General features: G+C 44.0%; 1 protein-coding gene across 1 annotated transcript in view; it reads right to left on the reverse strand.

Annotated features, from left to right (window-relative positions):
* TBX15 (T-box transcription factor 15) overlaps positions 1-15258 on the reverse strand; it is a 101507-nt gene that overhangs the window by 9912 nt on the left and 76337 nt on the right. Inside the window, exon 7 of the mRNA XM_086464764.1 lies at positions 5745-5842. Coding sequence (XP_086320890.1) covers positions 5745-5842 — 98 coding nt within the window. The remainder of the gene's footprint in view (positions 1-5744; positions 5843-15258) is intronic.

The following is a 15258-nucleotide window of genomic DNA, read 5'->3' on the forward strand; positions in this document are numbered from 1 at the left end:
ATTCCACCCCCTCAATCATCTCTGTGGCTCTGCACTGGACTCCTTCAAGCAGTTCCCTGTCCTTCTTGGACTGAGGAGCCTAGAACTGGACACACTATTCCAGAGGCGGTCTCACCAGGGCAGAGTAGAGAGGGACGAGAACCTCTCTTGACCTACTGACCACAACCCTTCTAACACACCCCAGGATGCCATTGGCCTTCTTGGCCACGAGGGCACACTGCTGGCTCATGGCCAACCTGCTGTCCCTTTCCCCTACACTACTCTCTAACAGCTCAATGCAGATGCTCAGGTTGATGGAGAATGCGTTTAATCTACTGAAAGCAATTGGTAGAATCCTCAGCAAAGGCATTTACTCAAGCAAAGAAACCCTATTTGAAAGGAAAGCTGCCTTGAGAACTCACCAGTCAAAGCTAAGACATTTGCCTCTTGCGGATTTGGTATGCATGTATCAAAACAGTAGTTTAATGGTGAAGTAAAATTTTATGTGCTGCAAATTTGCTGATATACCACATCATGTGACTTTCATACTGGTCCTCAAACTCTGCTTAGGAGGCAATGCTTTTTACCAGCTGCCAGGGTACCTTCAGTCTTACATCTTGCATAAGTCATCAGTTTTTGCAGGACAGATCAGATACTGATTACTATTCTAGTATTGTCATAGTGCCTTTCCAGTCTCTATGTCCTGGCAGAGCTTACAGTCACTGATAGTGATCCGTTCATCACAGTATCCTGTGGGAAACTATATATCACATAGGAGCCACCAATGGCTCTTTTTACTCTTGGAAAGCGACAAAATCCAGAGTTACTGGAACTCTTATTTTCTTTTTCCTCTTTTTTTTTTTTTTTTTTTTTTAATGTTCCCTGTTAAAATCAAGAAACTGAGCCACATATTTTTAATAATGAGAATCTGGATGAGGTTCAATCTAAATTTTGAAAATATATTCCAATTAAAGACTTTAATAGATTCTTGGCTTTCCCCACATCTCATTGCCATGTGCTTTCAATAATCCCAAGCTCCCTTTTTCACTAGTAATAAGTAGAATGCAGAGCATGTGACATTCTCCAGAAGGTCAGCCTCTTCTGGACTGCTGTTTTCTGAGCATTTCTTGCAAAGGGTTTGTTCAGCGGGGACTTCTTTTTTCCAAACTTGCTGCAGATCTGCTGTGATTGTATCAAACATGGTGCTTGCCCTTGTAAAGCTGCAATGACTTTTGGATTGTGTGCTCCAAAATAGAGGTTTTATTCTCAGGCCAGAGGGTTTCACTGACAGAAATGGCGTGTTCTTCTCCTTGGTAAGACAAAATGACGACCACTCAGGTCACAGACCTGCAGAGACTTACTGATGTGCTTTACTTCAGCAGCAACACGTGCAAATAAAGCTCATGGACTGCTAGAGTCAGTTGCACCAGGCATCTGTGTGACTGGTCATGATATCAGGCTCTCCCATTTGTGTGGCAGCTGAAACCTATCATTGTGTAGATTAGAAAGTTATTTAATCCTTGTATGAAACAGCTGCATCCAGCGCACTGAGTATTAATTTGATGTGTCACTGTGGCCCCTGCTCAACATACAGCTTGGGCCAAACAAATGAGCAAAGCACTAGGATGTATGTTGAATGGCAGAATAGATAATGTGGAAAAAAATTATAATACCTTTAGAGAATTGTGTTATGTGGATGCATCTGGAATACTCCGTGCAGAATTGTTTTTAAAGAAACAATTAAGGACCTGGGAAACTTCCCACTTGAAGAGAAATTAAATGACTGACGCGATTCACTGTAAGAAGCATAGAAGAGGGACATAAAAACCTGTAAAACAATTAAATGTATGAAGGTGGATGAGGGGGAACTTCTGTTCTCCTTATCTCTTATCCCACAAAAAATGATGAACATTCAGTTAGAGTAGAAATATCAGAGCCACTTGAATGAAGCGTATTCCACATGATTGTCTCATAAAAACATGGAAATTGCAGTCACAAGAGCCTGTTGAGGATGGATGACACAAAGCTACTGTGTATTCTTCTCTCTGCAAGATAGTATAGGCTGTAAAGATGTGGTACTTGGTCTTTTTGTTTAACTATGCAAACTAAGTTTTCATTCTCAGGCACCTTCTCCATCCAACAAAACATTCTACTTTTTTTTCCCTGAATCTTCTTCAGTCTCTTTAAAAATACATACGATAGAAGACCATATTGTAATGTCAGTTTGCAGATAGGAAATTGTCTCCCCATTGCTTACCACTATTTTTTTTTCTACACCAGATATTGCATGTCTTTTTATCACAGTATTACGTACATTGTCCCTTGCCTGTGCAGTGGCTTATCCACTGAGACCTCCAAATTCTTGTCAGTGCCAACACTTTCCAGCACACTTGGTGTTTATGTGTGTCCTAATTTTTTTTTCTAGACACATGGTATTGTATCTGGCTGAAGTAAAACTCACACTTCATTTGAATGCATGTAGGTTACCAAGCAATCTCTATTGCTCTTCATACCTTTGTCCCCATCATTACTGACCACTTTGCAGTCTTTATGAGATTTATACCTTTTGGTAACTGCACTGTTTCATTTAGTTCTGGGCAAGTACTGGAACCAGTCTCTACAGAGCAGCACTGGAACTGTCCTCACTGGATTGTGTATTCACGGTTATCATGTCATCTTTGAGACAGTCAGCTACTCATTTCTTAATACATGCTAATCCTAACTTTTCCAAGCTGGCACATGTGGCAATAAGTTAAATGGTCTCCAAAAATCCATCACACCTATATAGTTATTTCTATCAGTCAAATCGCTAACCTAACCAAATCATTCAGTTGGATTTGTTTGACAAAACTGTTTTGGAAAAGGCAGATAACACTTTTATTTCATGAAAAGATTACTAAGTGATAAAAGAAAAGCTAGGAATCCATAGTAACCCATAGTACAGAAAAGTCTAGCTGGAAAGCAGCAAAGGTGTCATATTTATGCTGCTGAAGCCCCAAGCTTATGCCCTCAAAAGCATCATTTTTCCTGCCACAGTAAGGGGGATTCATCTCTAGAAAATCAAGGCTGAATTCCACAGTACCTACAGGGAATCTATTCCAGCACTTCACTAGATTTCATATAACTGGACCCTATTGCTTTTTTCCTATCCACCACAGACAGCATCTTATTTCAGTACTATTACGTACTCTCTCCCTCACCAGGCTGAACAACCATAACTCGCTCATCAATGACATTTCTTCCTAGGCATGTGGCCACTTTTTCTGCACTCATCTTGTCTCTCTGCAGTAAATATGCACTCCTCTTAAGCTCCAGTGGACACATCTAATCCTAAAAGTCTCCTGTAGCACCAGTGCAGTTTCCCAGCTAACAATTCAAGGGATAAAATGGAGGCTTGCAATTCCTCAACTGTTTGTTCAGAAATGCCACATATTCACCCAGCTTTGGAGACAACAACAAGACCTAGAATCAAAGTGTCTGTTTATTAAAATAATACCCTGAAAACCTCTAATTCATAAATATGCAAGGATATGAAATAATAGCATGCAGCTCAGACAACTGAAGCTTCAAGTGAGAGAGAGGAGTAGAGTCCCAGGCATGTTACTTTCGTGAAAAGACTGGCTAAGGCTCAGAGGAGCTGATGTGTAATAACTTATGCTGAACTCAGCTGTTAAATACCAGTGATTTACTCACCTGTCATACAGTTCATGTGCTTGAAAGCAAGATGAAGAGGTATGGGCACTGTACATCCTGGTTATCTTAGGTTTGGAGGGAAGAATCATATGTGGCTTAAAGCCACCTGGGCATTCCTTGCTCTTTCTGACAGCAATTCCAAGGCCTCCAGACCAGCATATTTGTGCTGGCCCTTACGGGCTGGCCTAGCAGCCAGAAATTAAAACAGAGTGTGTGTGTACCTTGTCTTTGCACCTATTGCTGAAATCAGGGGTCAGCTTGTTACAGCAACCACTGGAGAGATGAGCACTATGATGGAGGGAGTATTTCTTATTATCTTGGGTTTGTTTCACATGGCTAAATGCAGAGCTCAAGAACACTGTTTTATAGTGAGTTTTAAGTTTTGAGACTGACTTGTGGACTTCAGTTAAGGGCTGCCCTAAACCTAGCAGTCTGTGATGCAGTGGTGGTGGTCTGCACAGAGCTAGCTGGTCATAGGGTACTGGCTTACTTCCTGATTTTTCAGCTGCCAAACTATATTAAAACAAGCTAAAAATATATTAAATATTTTCCTTTCCTAATATTACCTTACCACGTAAGCAATAGCTGGACTTGCCACTAGGATGTTATCTGATAACCGAGGGGAGGGGAGGGGAGGGGTGCAAGCCCAAATAGGGGCTGAGATGGAGGAGGGAGCCTGCTTCAGCAACCGTGACCAGGAGTCTGTTATGTTTCTATTTAGGTGGGTGATGAAAACGTTTCTGAGTTCCTGTTTTAACCCATCTCTGACCACCTGCCCCTCCACAAGTGCTCCTCAACACAAGCCCCTGAGTTTGTGCAAAATCTCTCCTGCTCTATGCTGCGCTGTTTAAGAAGGGTTGGGTGGTTGCGTAAAGACCACACATGGCGAGTCTAACAAAGCCGACAGGAGTGTGCTCTGTCCTCCTCTGGTGCCGTGCCATCAGAAAAATGGTTTAGCAGGTGACCTGGGCTCTGAGATGTTGCACAGAGAACTGGTGTGGGGGACGGATGGACAGAAGAAATTCCTGCACTACATCCCCTTCTGAGTCTGCCCTGGTGATGGACAGCCCTGGCAACCACTGCTGCTCCCCTCCCTCTGGAGGGAACCATGCCGTCCCCAGATGGATTGAAAGTCTAGAGGGAAGTTTTGGGTTGATGTCAAGCTCAAGTGTGAGAGTCTGGAGAATCTGCTACACATGGTATGCATTTGGTTTTGATTGTTTAACCTCATAGGTGTCGCATTTGAACATAGTTTTGAATTGTTTCTTTTCTTGCATGTATGTTGGAATAAAAAACGTACCAGGTTGCCCTGATACCTCTATTCCAAGTGATCACTGTGTTTTTTACCAGAAATAGTTGCAATGAAGTGAATGGGGAAGGCCTATCCCTGCAAAAAAAAAAATAGTAACACAGCCTGAAACTAGAGATGAAGCCCTACTTAACAAATGAGAGACGTAAAGGGCAGAAGCTATGAAAAGACACAGCATGAACAAGCAGAAAACACTTGGCCTGACCAATAATTCCTCCCAGACTCATACTAATGGAAAGTCTCTGCAGCAAAGCCACGAGGTTTTGAAAGCAAGGCAGCATGATCCTGGGGGGAGGCGCATTTCTGGTCTCCTAAAGCTTCCAGAGGACATACACCCCTTTCCCCTTGTGTTTTCACACAAATGACAAGCATTAACTGTAAATGGAGAACAATGTGTCTGATATGCTGGAGCATTTCTTCAGTCTCTCTGAGCTCTCTTCATGCTTAACTCATGCCATGTACTTAGGCTTGTTCACCTAACCCTGTGCTTCTTCCTGCTCCTCCTTATAGCTCTTAGGACGCTAGCTCTAGCACTGGGGACACCAGGGAGATGAGGCGGCTCCAATGCACCTCATAAGGCATGGCCTGTCCACTGTTTCCATCCATCCTCTCTGCTCTGTGTCCTTTCACAGCAGTCAAGACCTCAACAAGGTGTGTGACATCCACATCCCAGCTGCTGGATGCACAGCAAAGTGTGTTACTGCTCTTGCACCCTCTTCTCCTGCTCTTTCTACAGTTCTTTGCACGCCCTTTTTACACTCACCTTGCTGCTTCTGCATGGTAGTGAAGTCTTCAAAGGTGAGAGTGCGCACAGGGGGCCTCCAGAAGGCATAGGTCTCCATAATGGCCTCCAGCCCCGTCCTGTGCAACGAAAAAAAACAAGGAGAGAAGAATGTCAGTCAGCTGCCAAGAGTATCTGCACTGGGCGAAGAGGGCTCCGACCTCACTTGACAGGCTGCCAGCAGCCACCGAAAGGTCACCTTGGCATCTGTGAATTCCTCAAGCAAGCCTTCCCGCACAGGTGCTGGCCAATGCAGTAAAATTAAATTTCCCCAGCCCAGGATTACAAAAGCTCCTAACAGTCTCTCAGAGCCTTTTGCTTTTTTAACAAGGATCCCAAACTTTCTGACTGCTTTGCAGGGGACACATGACTGTCAGATCCTCAAGGCATGCTTTAGCATATAGCAGGCTTCCACACTTTGTGGATGCAAGCTGTTATGAGAATGAGGTAGGTCTGGGTTTCAGCCTACAGAATCAGAAAGATTTTGTGAACTGCTTTCCCTGCCACTTCGTAGTTTTGGACACTGTTCTGAAGTGCTTTGGGAAGCCATCAAAAATGGAATCTCCTTGGTTTTGGACTTCAACTAGAAATTCATAAGAGGCTTTTTATAAAATATCAGTGGCATCTCTGCTTTGAGTCCCTAACTCACCTCAAAGACAGTACCAAAGAGAAAAAGCCAAAAATGAAGTGAGAACTTTTCCTCTTGAAGGGCTGGGGTTTCACATTTGTTCTTATTTTCACCGCAGAATGCTAGCTCTGCTGAAAGCCTCTAACTCTACAGGCTCAGTGAGGACATAAGTACATTATCAGGAAAAGACCCTCATGTTCTTTATGGGACAACCCCCTGGAGTTTCTTCCCAGGAAAGGCTCTCCTCTGTGGAAGCTGCACATTGCTCTGTTCTCCACTCCTCACCTTCCCCTGACTCTTTTCCAGCAGTAGGTTATAGCTCACACTGACTGAACACGACTAGAGATGCTTCGTCAAAAGCGAGAACATATCCCCTTTCAATGCAAAAGGCTCTAACATCCCCAGAGCCTCTCATCAGATGTTGAGCTGATACTGGAGCTGCCCTTCACTTCTGAAAATGTCTTTCTGCACGTGCCTCCACTCACTCAGTTAACTTTCCAAAGTCTCCCCGGAAGCTCGGATGCTTTAAATACATTGGAGTTGGCAAACCAAACTCTGTATTTTAAGAGGAGGTTTAGAAGAGAGGTTGTTGCATGGTGTTTATTAGCTGCTAAGCTGTTAGAAGTAGAAACAGAAGACATCTCTGCATAGCAGTCTCACACTAGTGCTGAGCACATTACAACGAAACTATTTGGTTAATACAGTGGCCTCTGCCAGCTCATGGAGCTCAGAGACAACAAGGCAGCACAGAATGTGAACCCATCTGCTAAGCTAGGCTCTATATGCAAAAGTAGCACTCTGACTACCAGTACCACCCCGAGGATTTCCTCCACTCCTCGTGTAAGAAAGCCACATATGTTCAGATTCCATCTGCTTCTTGACATACGCAGCCAGGAAGGGAACAATACCTTTTTGCAGCCTCGTTAAATGATCCCCAAGACCAACACTGATGGAGGACTTTCTGGTACCCTATATCCAAGGGGCATAAAATGCCCTGAGCAAGTTGCAATGCAACAAGACCTCCTGTTGAAAGGACCTGCCTTGGTGATTAAAACCAGGTAATACATCCATCCAGAAATGCAGACTGAAAGTTCCAGCTGTGCTAATCCAGCTGCTCTGCATCTGCCACAAGGATCATGTGGGGAAATAGGGAGGCCAGCTCACTAAAACCAGTGTTCACACACTCTGGCTCAGTCATTAGTTCCTCGTGCATAGAACCCCATTCTGCACCAGCACTTGACTTCTAGTTCTGCTCTTATTACTCCCTTCCAGTAAAATCCAACCCCTAATGGGAAGTGGTTCAGGTAAAGAGTAAAGGCGGGTTAAATCTATTACCCCTGCCTCTGCCTGGAGCCTGCATCATTCTTGGCTCAGCTTGACTCATAGTTCAAAGTTTCTAGCTCTCTGTGTACCTCTTTCCACTGTATCAACACAGTTCTCACAAGTATTGTATAATATGTACTTCTAAAAGAAAAGGAAAAATAGAATAGTTGGGAGATCATAAAAAGAGTAAAAGAGTAAATCAGGAATAATATACTGCTTTCAAGGGTTGGACTCCACTGTGCCTGAGTTGACAGATGGTAAATGGCAGCACTGAGTGTACCAGGGCATCTTGCAAAGTTGTTCTACTCCTGCCCTGTATGCCAGGGAAAGGAGGGATGCCACCAGGGACCCGCCTCCTCCTGCTCCAGGGAAATAGGTCTAGAACAGCCCCTTTGCTGTGGACACGGCTCCTCTCACTCTCCCCTTTCCACACTGCAACTGCCGGCAGCAACACTGTGGCTTCACCAGATTCACAGATTGCCCTGTAATGCTGAAGGCAGCACTGCAGCTACAAGTACCTGAAGAATGGATGCCGAACTCCACAGCTGGCTTAAAGCCACCTCTTTCCTCTTTCTGCCCGAGATGAAAGTCCTTTACTCCCTGAGAGGTTTGGACATGTTTAACATGCATTATAAAATGCCCTCTCTAAGCATGTGGGTGACAGATCTCAAAGCTATGTCCAGTTCTCTTCTGCACAGATTTAGGTCCCTATATACGAAATCATCCTTTTTTCCCATTTTTTTTTTCCTTTGTGCAGAACAAGTGTTGTGGGTGTTTTTGAAATAGCGTCTAGGCAGAACACTGAATTTTCACATCCTTCCATGCATCAGACAAGATCCAGGAGATAGCCGTCTCATGTGCTAACCTGCTAGGCACCTACCACCCCACATATGGAGTCTTGCAGAAAAAGAATGTGCATCCATGGAAAAAACAGCTTTGGTGAGAATCACAGAATGGTAGGGGTCAGAAAGGACCTCTGGAAATCATTTAGTCCAACCACCCTGCTAAAGCAGGTTCGCCTACAACAGATTGCACTGGACTGTGTCCAGGTGGGTTTTTAATATCTCCAGGGAAGGAGACTCCACAACCTCCCTGGGAAGCCTGTTCCAGTGCTCTGACACCCTTAATGTAAAGAAGCTTTCCCTCACATTCAGGTGGAACTTCCTGTGCTTCAGTTTGTGCCCGTTGCCCCTTGACCTGTCACTGGGCACCACTGAAAAGAGTCTGGCCCCATCCTCTTGACACTCGCCCTTTAGATATTTATAAACGTTGATAAGGTCCCCTCTCAGTCTTCTCTTCTCCAGGCTAAAGAGTCCCAGGTCTCTCAGCCTTTCCTCATAGAAGAGATGCAACAGTCCCCTAATCATCTTCATATGATGAGCCCTCTGCTAGAGTCTCTCCAGTATTTCCCTGTCCCGCTTGAACTGGGAGGCCCAGAAGTGGACACAGTACTCCAGATGTGGCCTCACCAGGGTAAAGTAGAGGTCGGGGGAGAACCTCCATCGACCTGCTGGCCACAGTCTGCTTAATGCACCCCAGGATACCATTTGCCTTCTTGGTCACAAGGGCACATTGCTGGCTCATAGTTACCTTGCTGTCCACCAGAACTCCCAGGTTCTCTCTGGGAGACCAGCAGGAGTAGGGAAGGGATTTTACTCCTGTACTCAGCACTGATGAGACCACACCTTGAGTACTGTGTCCAGTTTTGGGTGCCACAGTATAGGAAAGATGTTGGGGTCCTGGAGCAGGTCCAGAGAAGGGCAACGAAGCTGGTGAGGGGTCTGGAAAACATGTCTTATGAGGAGCGCCTGAGGGAACAGGGATTGTTTAGCCTAGAGAAGAGGAGGCTGAGAGGAGACCTTACTGCTCTCTAAAAGGAAGATGTAGTGAGGCCGGTGTTGGTCTCTTCTCCCGAGTAACTAATGACAAGACAAGATGTAATGGCCTTCAGTTATGCCAGGGGAGATTTAGATTGGATATTTGGAAAAATTTCTTTGCTGAAAGAGTGGTTAGGCATTGGAACAGGCTGCCCAGGGAGGTGGTGGAGTCACCATCCCCGGAGGTGTTCAAAAGAGGTATAGATGTGGTTCTTACAGACATGGTTTAGTGGTGGGCTTGGTAGTGTTAGGATAATGGTTGGACCTGATGATCTTAAAGGTTTTTTCCAACCAAAATGATTCTATGGTTCTCTGCAGGGCTGCTCTCCAGGAAGTCAACCTCTAACCTGTATTGGTGCATGGGGTTATTCCTCCCCAGATGCAGGACCCTACACTTGCCTTTATTGAACATCATTATGTTCCTCTCCGCCCAGCTCTCCAGCCTGTCTAGGTCTCTCTGAATGGCAGCACAGCCTTCTGGTGTGTCAGCCACTCCTCACAGTTTTGTATTAGCAAACTTGCTGAGGGTGCACTCTGTCCCTTCATTCAGGTCGTTGATGAATGTGTTGAACAAGACTGGAGCCGGTACTGATCCCTGGAGAACACCACTAGTCACAGGCCTCCAACTAGACTCAGCACCACTGATCACAACGCTCTGAGCTCTGTCCTTCAGTCAGTTCTCAATCCACCTCACTATCCTCTCACCTATCATACACTTCCTAAGCTTACCCATGAGGATGTGTTGGGAGACAGTGTCAAAAGCCTTGCTGAAGTCAAGGCAGACAACATCCACTGTTTCCCCCTCATCAACCCAGGCAGTCAGGCCATCATAGAAGGCTATCAGGTTGTTCAGGCATGATTCCCCGTTGAGAAATCCATGCTGACTACTCATGAGAAGGCACACCACCTTTGTGTGACTGATTTTACAACTCTATCCCCAGCTCTTCAATATATTTTTTCTTCTGTCTGATGTATTCCTATTTTTGAAAGAAAATGTTGAGGTAAAGAGGTGGGAATCAAGAAACTCCATTGCTGTTCCAACTCTTTCTCCCATAGCAGTTTATGACATTTGTGTGGTATCAAGATGTCCAGAGCCACATCACAGACCTCCAGCACAGGGCAGAAAGGTAGTGCTCTCCTAGTCAGCAAAAATACTGTAGTGCTATTCTGTGTGTGTTCCAGCCCCTAACAGGGAAAAAAAAAAAAACACCTGGCCAATGAAGAGACATTTTGGGACAGCAATAAATGCTGACAAAGGAAAAGAATTGTTTTCAGCATTTCTGGAATCTCAGCAACTTCTTTTGGTCTTTGGTAAGGGCTGCTGGTACCAAGTGTGCTGAACATTATCCATGTGGCATCCACTTTCTCTTCCAAAGAGCTGCACAGAAAAATTGACTTCAAACTGTCTATCAGGCCATAAACCCTCCCCTCTCACACCATCTTTATAAGGAAGTAAAAAAAAAAAAAGTATCAGAAAAGGACTGACTGCCAGCTTTATTTTAATAAGGTCAGTCCTTTAAAAGGTATCCAAAATTCACTCTCTCTTTTTCATTCATTCTTTTATTTTTAGTGCTATAAAGTTTTAATAATAGGCAATAAACTAAACAGTTCTATTGTCTGAAAAATGAAAAAAGATGTACAAGCTATCTGTGCACCTCCATAATCCATGCCATATGGCTGACCTTGCCATTCCCACTGCACACAGGATTCAGGTCATTGTTTCATTGTTCACTGGGGAAGCCAAACTATTGCCTCCAAGCACCCTCCTGACTTTCTTACCCTAGACAAGAGCTCAAAGAGCATTTCCAACACAAACAATTTTTATTCACCTCAGCTGCCCACATCTGAAAGGAAAGTGCTGTTGCTTGCCTTCAGCTTGGGGTTTTTTTCCTTCCGTCACCCTGCTGGGTTTCCTGACTGTTGTCCCTTCTGGCTTCCTCCTGGATAAGCAGCTCCCATAAGCATCCCACTGTCAAATGAACTTTACTCAGTCTCCAAAAATAGGCTCTGTGGCATTAAACCTGCACCCTCACTATCCAAACATTTGGCTAGCTGAGCTCCATATGTCCAAAATTCTGGTTCTCAATTTCTTGAAGTTCAGGAAAGCAACAGAGTAGTACCTGCCTTGTATATACATTACATAGGTACCCTTTCACCACCAGCACCGAATTTTGTTTCTCTTGCTCTTGCAGATAAAGCAAAGAGGGACCAAAAATCATGTAGAGGGAATCTCTAATAAGCAGGAACTAAGACTCAGCCTTCTAACAGAGGCTAACTCCCTAATCCATCAAGGCTAATGGCTAGATTTCTGAACACTATTAGTTAACACGGTTTGAGCGCTCCAAGACTACAAAACAATGTCCAGCTGCTGAGCTGTTTGCATCCTTCCCTCTGAAATACCTCATTGCTCCTTCTCCCAGTGAAAGGACTGAGGCAGCTGTAAAGGAAGACAACCATGAAAGCAACTGAAGGAGATCCAAGAAGGGATCCATGAAAAGATTGCTCCCCAGATGGATATAGGCAGTTATATGGTCATGGGGTGTCCCCAGGGCAGCAGGATTTTAACAGTCTGTTGTACTAACGAAGGCAGAGCACACTCATAAGGAAACATATGGGAAGGTTGTGAGCTGATGGAAGTGAAAGATTTAAAAGGGAAACTAGTTATAAAAACAAGTCAACCCCATAATTTCTGCAGGAGGCAACAACGGTGAAACAATAACAGAATAAGAAATAAATGAAGGAAAAACATCCATCTCCATTTCATAGAAAAGCCTCAACACAAAGCAAAAAGGAAACGTCCTAGGGAAGAAGTGGCCTGAGAGTTCCTCTTCTCCCACCATGCTCTGGTTTTTTCCAGTGGGTTTTCTTTACCTCCATCATTTGCTGGGAAACTCTAACCAAGGATCTGATTCGGTATCCCAATGTCACTGGGATATGATGCCCTGGAGCAGCATCAAATATTCTGTGGGCCCTGCTGCTGCCACACTATTTTTATTTTCTTTTTCCAGAAAACCTCTTGGACATATACTACACTTGCCTGCTTCACAAATGGCCCCTTTTTCAAATTACTCTGTTTCTTTTTCAAAGGAGGCTTGCATTTTCAGTGGGACACTCTCCAGCTACAGCCTGATGCACTGTACCTGACCAAAGTTGTTGTGGGGATGTGGGAAGCTACAGAGCATCACAATCGTCACTCCAGTTGACCAGTGACCCTGATGAGGTTAGAAAGTCACAAGGGGAAGGGGAGCCAACCAGCACAGTTAAGTCCCATTTGGAGAGTCCTTTCCACACACAGCTTGGACCTTAATGCTTTAGTCCCTCCTATATGTACATCTATGTACGTGCCCTCTTTAAAGGGAGCAGCTGAGCACTTGAGAGTCCTCCACTAGTTGACAACAGCAGTGCAACCTTAGCCAGACCACTGCTTGTGAGGCAGGCGTCTGACTGCTATATATGCTTGCAAATACCTTTGCCTGTTTTTTCTTCCTAAAGCCTCAGGCTGATCTCTTTGATGTGTAATACCTTAAAGATTTTAATTCCTCTTTACATCAGCAGAGAGCCTTACTGAGCTCTCCCCACAGCTGCAGCAGTGTAGCAATTTCCTGCCCTTTCTTAAATCAACGAGCTACAAAGATCAGTAATTCCCAACCTTTTCAGGAAACTGTCCAAATTCACTGGGCTAGGACCTTATTAATGCCTTCCACATTAATCTGGCCCACCATGTACCTGGAACTGCATCAGTCCCTATTCTAAGCCCAGACTCCAGTGCAGCTGTATCTTTGCACACAGGGAAGATGTTGTACTCTGGTCACATACTACTTCCCCTAAGCAGGAGAAAAGAGCAGAGTAAAAGTCACACATGCCTCAAGTACTAGAACTGATGCTCACAGTGGGAATTAAATAAGGAAGGTAAAATCTTTTCACATAGCTACATTAAGATGAGAACAGAGGAGCTGAGCTAGGAAGCCACTAGGTCAGTAAGATGTCTTCTTTATGGTCATGGAGACTGTAGCATTTACAGGGGTGATGGGAAACACGGGCAGTTGTCCATTTACTGAATGCCTCCCATACCAAACCATGAATGAGGTCCTGGTGAACACACAAGAGGAGCATGCAAGTAAAAACTGAATTATAGTGCCCATGGGGACAATGAGGGCCGTGCACATGAATTTCACTCTGTTCTGCACACTCAGAGCCTTGCTTTACAACCCTAGGGTTCTTGTAACGTGGTCATATATGTCTAATTCTGTAATTAATTTAGTGTTTAAAGCCTTTGTCAAGCTGATTTAAAGGTTACCCTCATCATTTAGATCTGAAAAATTTAGATCTGCTGCACACTCTGCTGGATTCATGGATGGCAGAAAAAGTTGACTTTTGTCAAAAAACTTTTTGTTTGGACTTTCTTATTCTTTTTTGATAACTCTGTAACACTTTTTACTAATAGAAAGGGGAGTTTAACTAAAGTTCCTGATTTACTATTACATTATTCTGAATAATATTTAAGATGTTCTACTTAATCCTTTCGTTAAAACCCTGACAAAATTAAGCAGCACGGTCAAAGTGAAACAATTTGACATCACTAGAGAAAAAATGAAATTCTTTGAAACTAGAACACTTTTGAACTTTTATCCTGCAAACCTCTCTGAAACTCAATTTTTTCTTCCAATGTAAAGCAAGCGTTTGTGCTCCAAGTTTGGGAATTTCCTGTGAAAATTAAAATTTAAAAATGCCCCTCAGCCAGCTCTACATTGTGTCCAGTTCTGGGTTCCCCAGTTCAAGAGAGACAGGGAAATACTGGAGAGACTCTAGCAGAGGTCTACTAAGATGATGAGGGGACAGGAGCATCTCTCCTATGAGGAAAGGCTGAGAGACCTGGGGCTCTTTAGCCTCGAGAAGGGCAGACTGAGAGGGGACCTTATCAACACTTACAAATGTCTAAAGGGCAGGTGTCAAGAGCATGGGGCCAGGCTCTTCTCAGTGGTGCCCAGTGCCAGGACAAGGGACAATGGGCACAAACTGGAGCACAGGAAGTTCCGCATGAACATGAGGAAAAACTTTATGTTAAGGGTGTCAGAGCACTGGAACAGGCTTCCCAGGGAGGTTATGGAGTCTCCTACTCTGGAGATATTAAAAACCCACCTGGATGTGATCCTGTGTGACCTGCTCTAGGTGAACCTGCTTTAGCAGGGGGAGTTGGACTAGATGATCTCCAGAGGTCCCTTCCAACCTCTACCATTCTGTGATGTAATAATGAACAAACAAAAGCATCTAGATCCCCTTTCTTAGAACTTTCATTATTTTGCAGAGTGTTAGCCTGTGACCTACTTGTCTGTTTCACAACCTGCAATCCTCCGTTTTTCTATCTCTCTTCTTCATTCTAGGTGAAAAAAAAAATTTAAGAAACTCTGCAGTATCTTTACAAGTTCATTTATTTTACCAAATTCTTTGATATGGTGGCATCATATCAGCAATACACGAACAGTTTACTGATAACTTATCAGAGATGTTAAAGAACATATCAATTGTGTTTCTCAACAATAAACTGAGAAGCTCAAAAGAATACAAAAATAGTAGAAATGAGCATAAATAAATTAATAATGCAGCAGGAAAAAAAAAAAAAAAAACAGCAAAGCACACGTACAGAAGAAAACAACCTTGAAAGTAATGC

Source organism: Leptosomus discolor, chromosome 1 (assembly GCF_034619465.1).
Source record: "Leptosomus discolor isolate bLepDis1 chromosome 1, bLepDis1.hap2, whole genome shotgun sequence".
NCBI classification, from domain to species: Eukaryota; Metazoa; Chordata; class Aves; order Leptosomiformes; family Leptosomidae; genus Leptosomus; species Leptosomus discolor.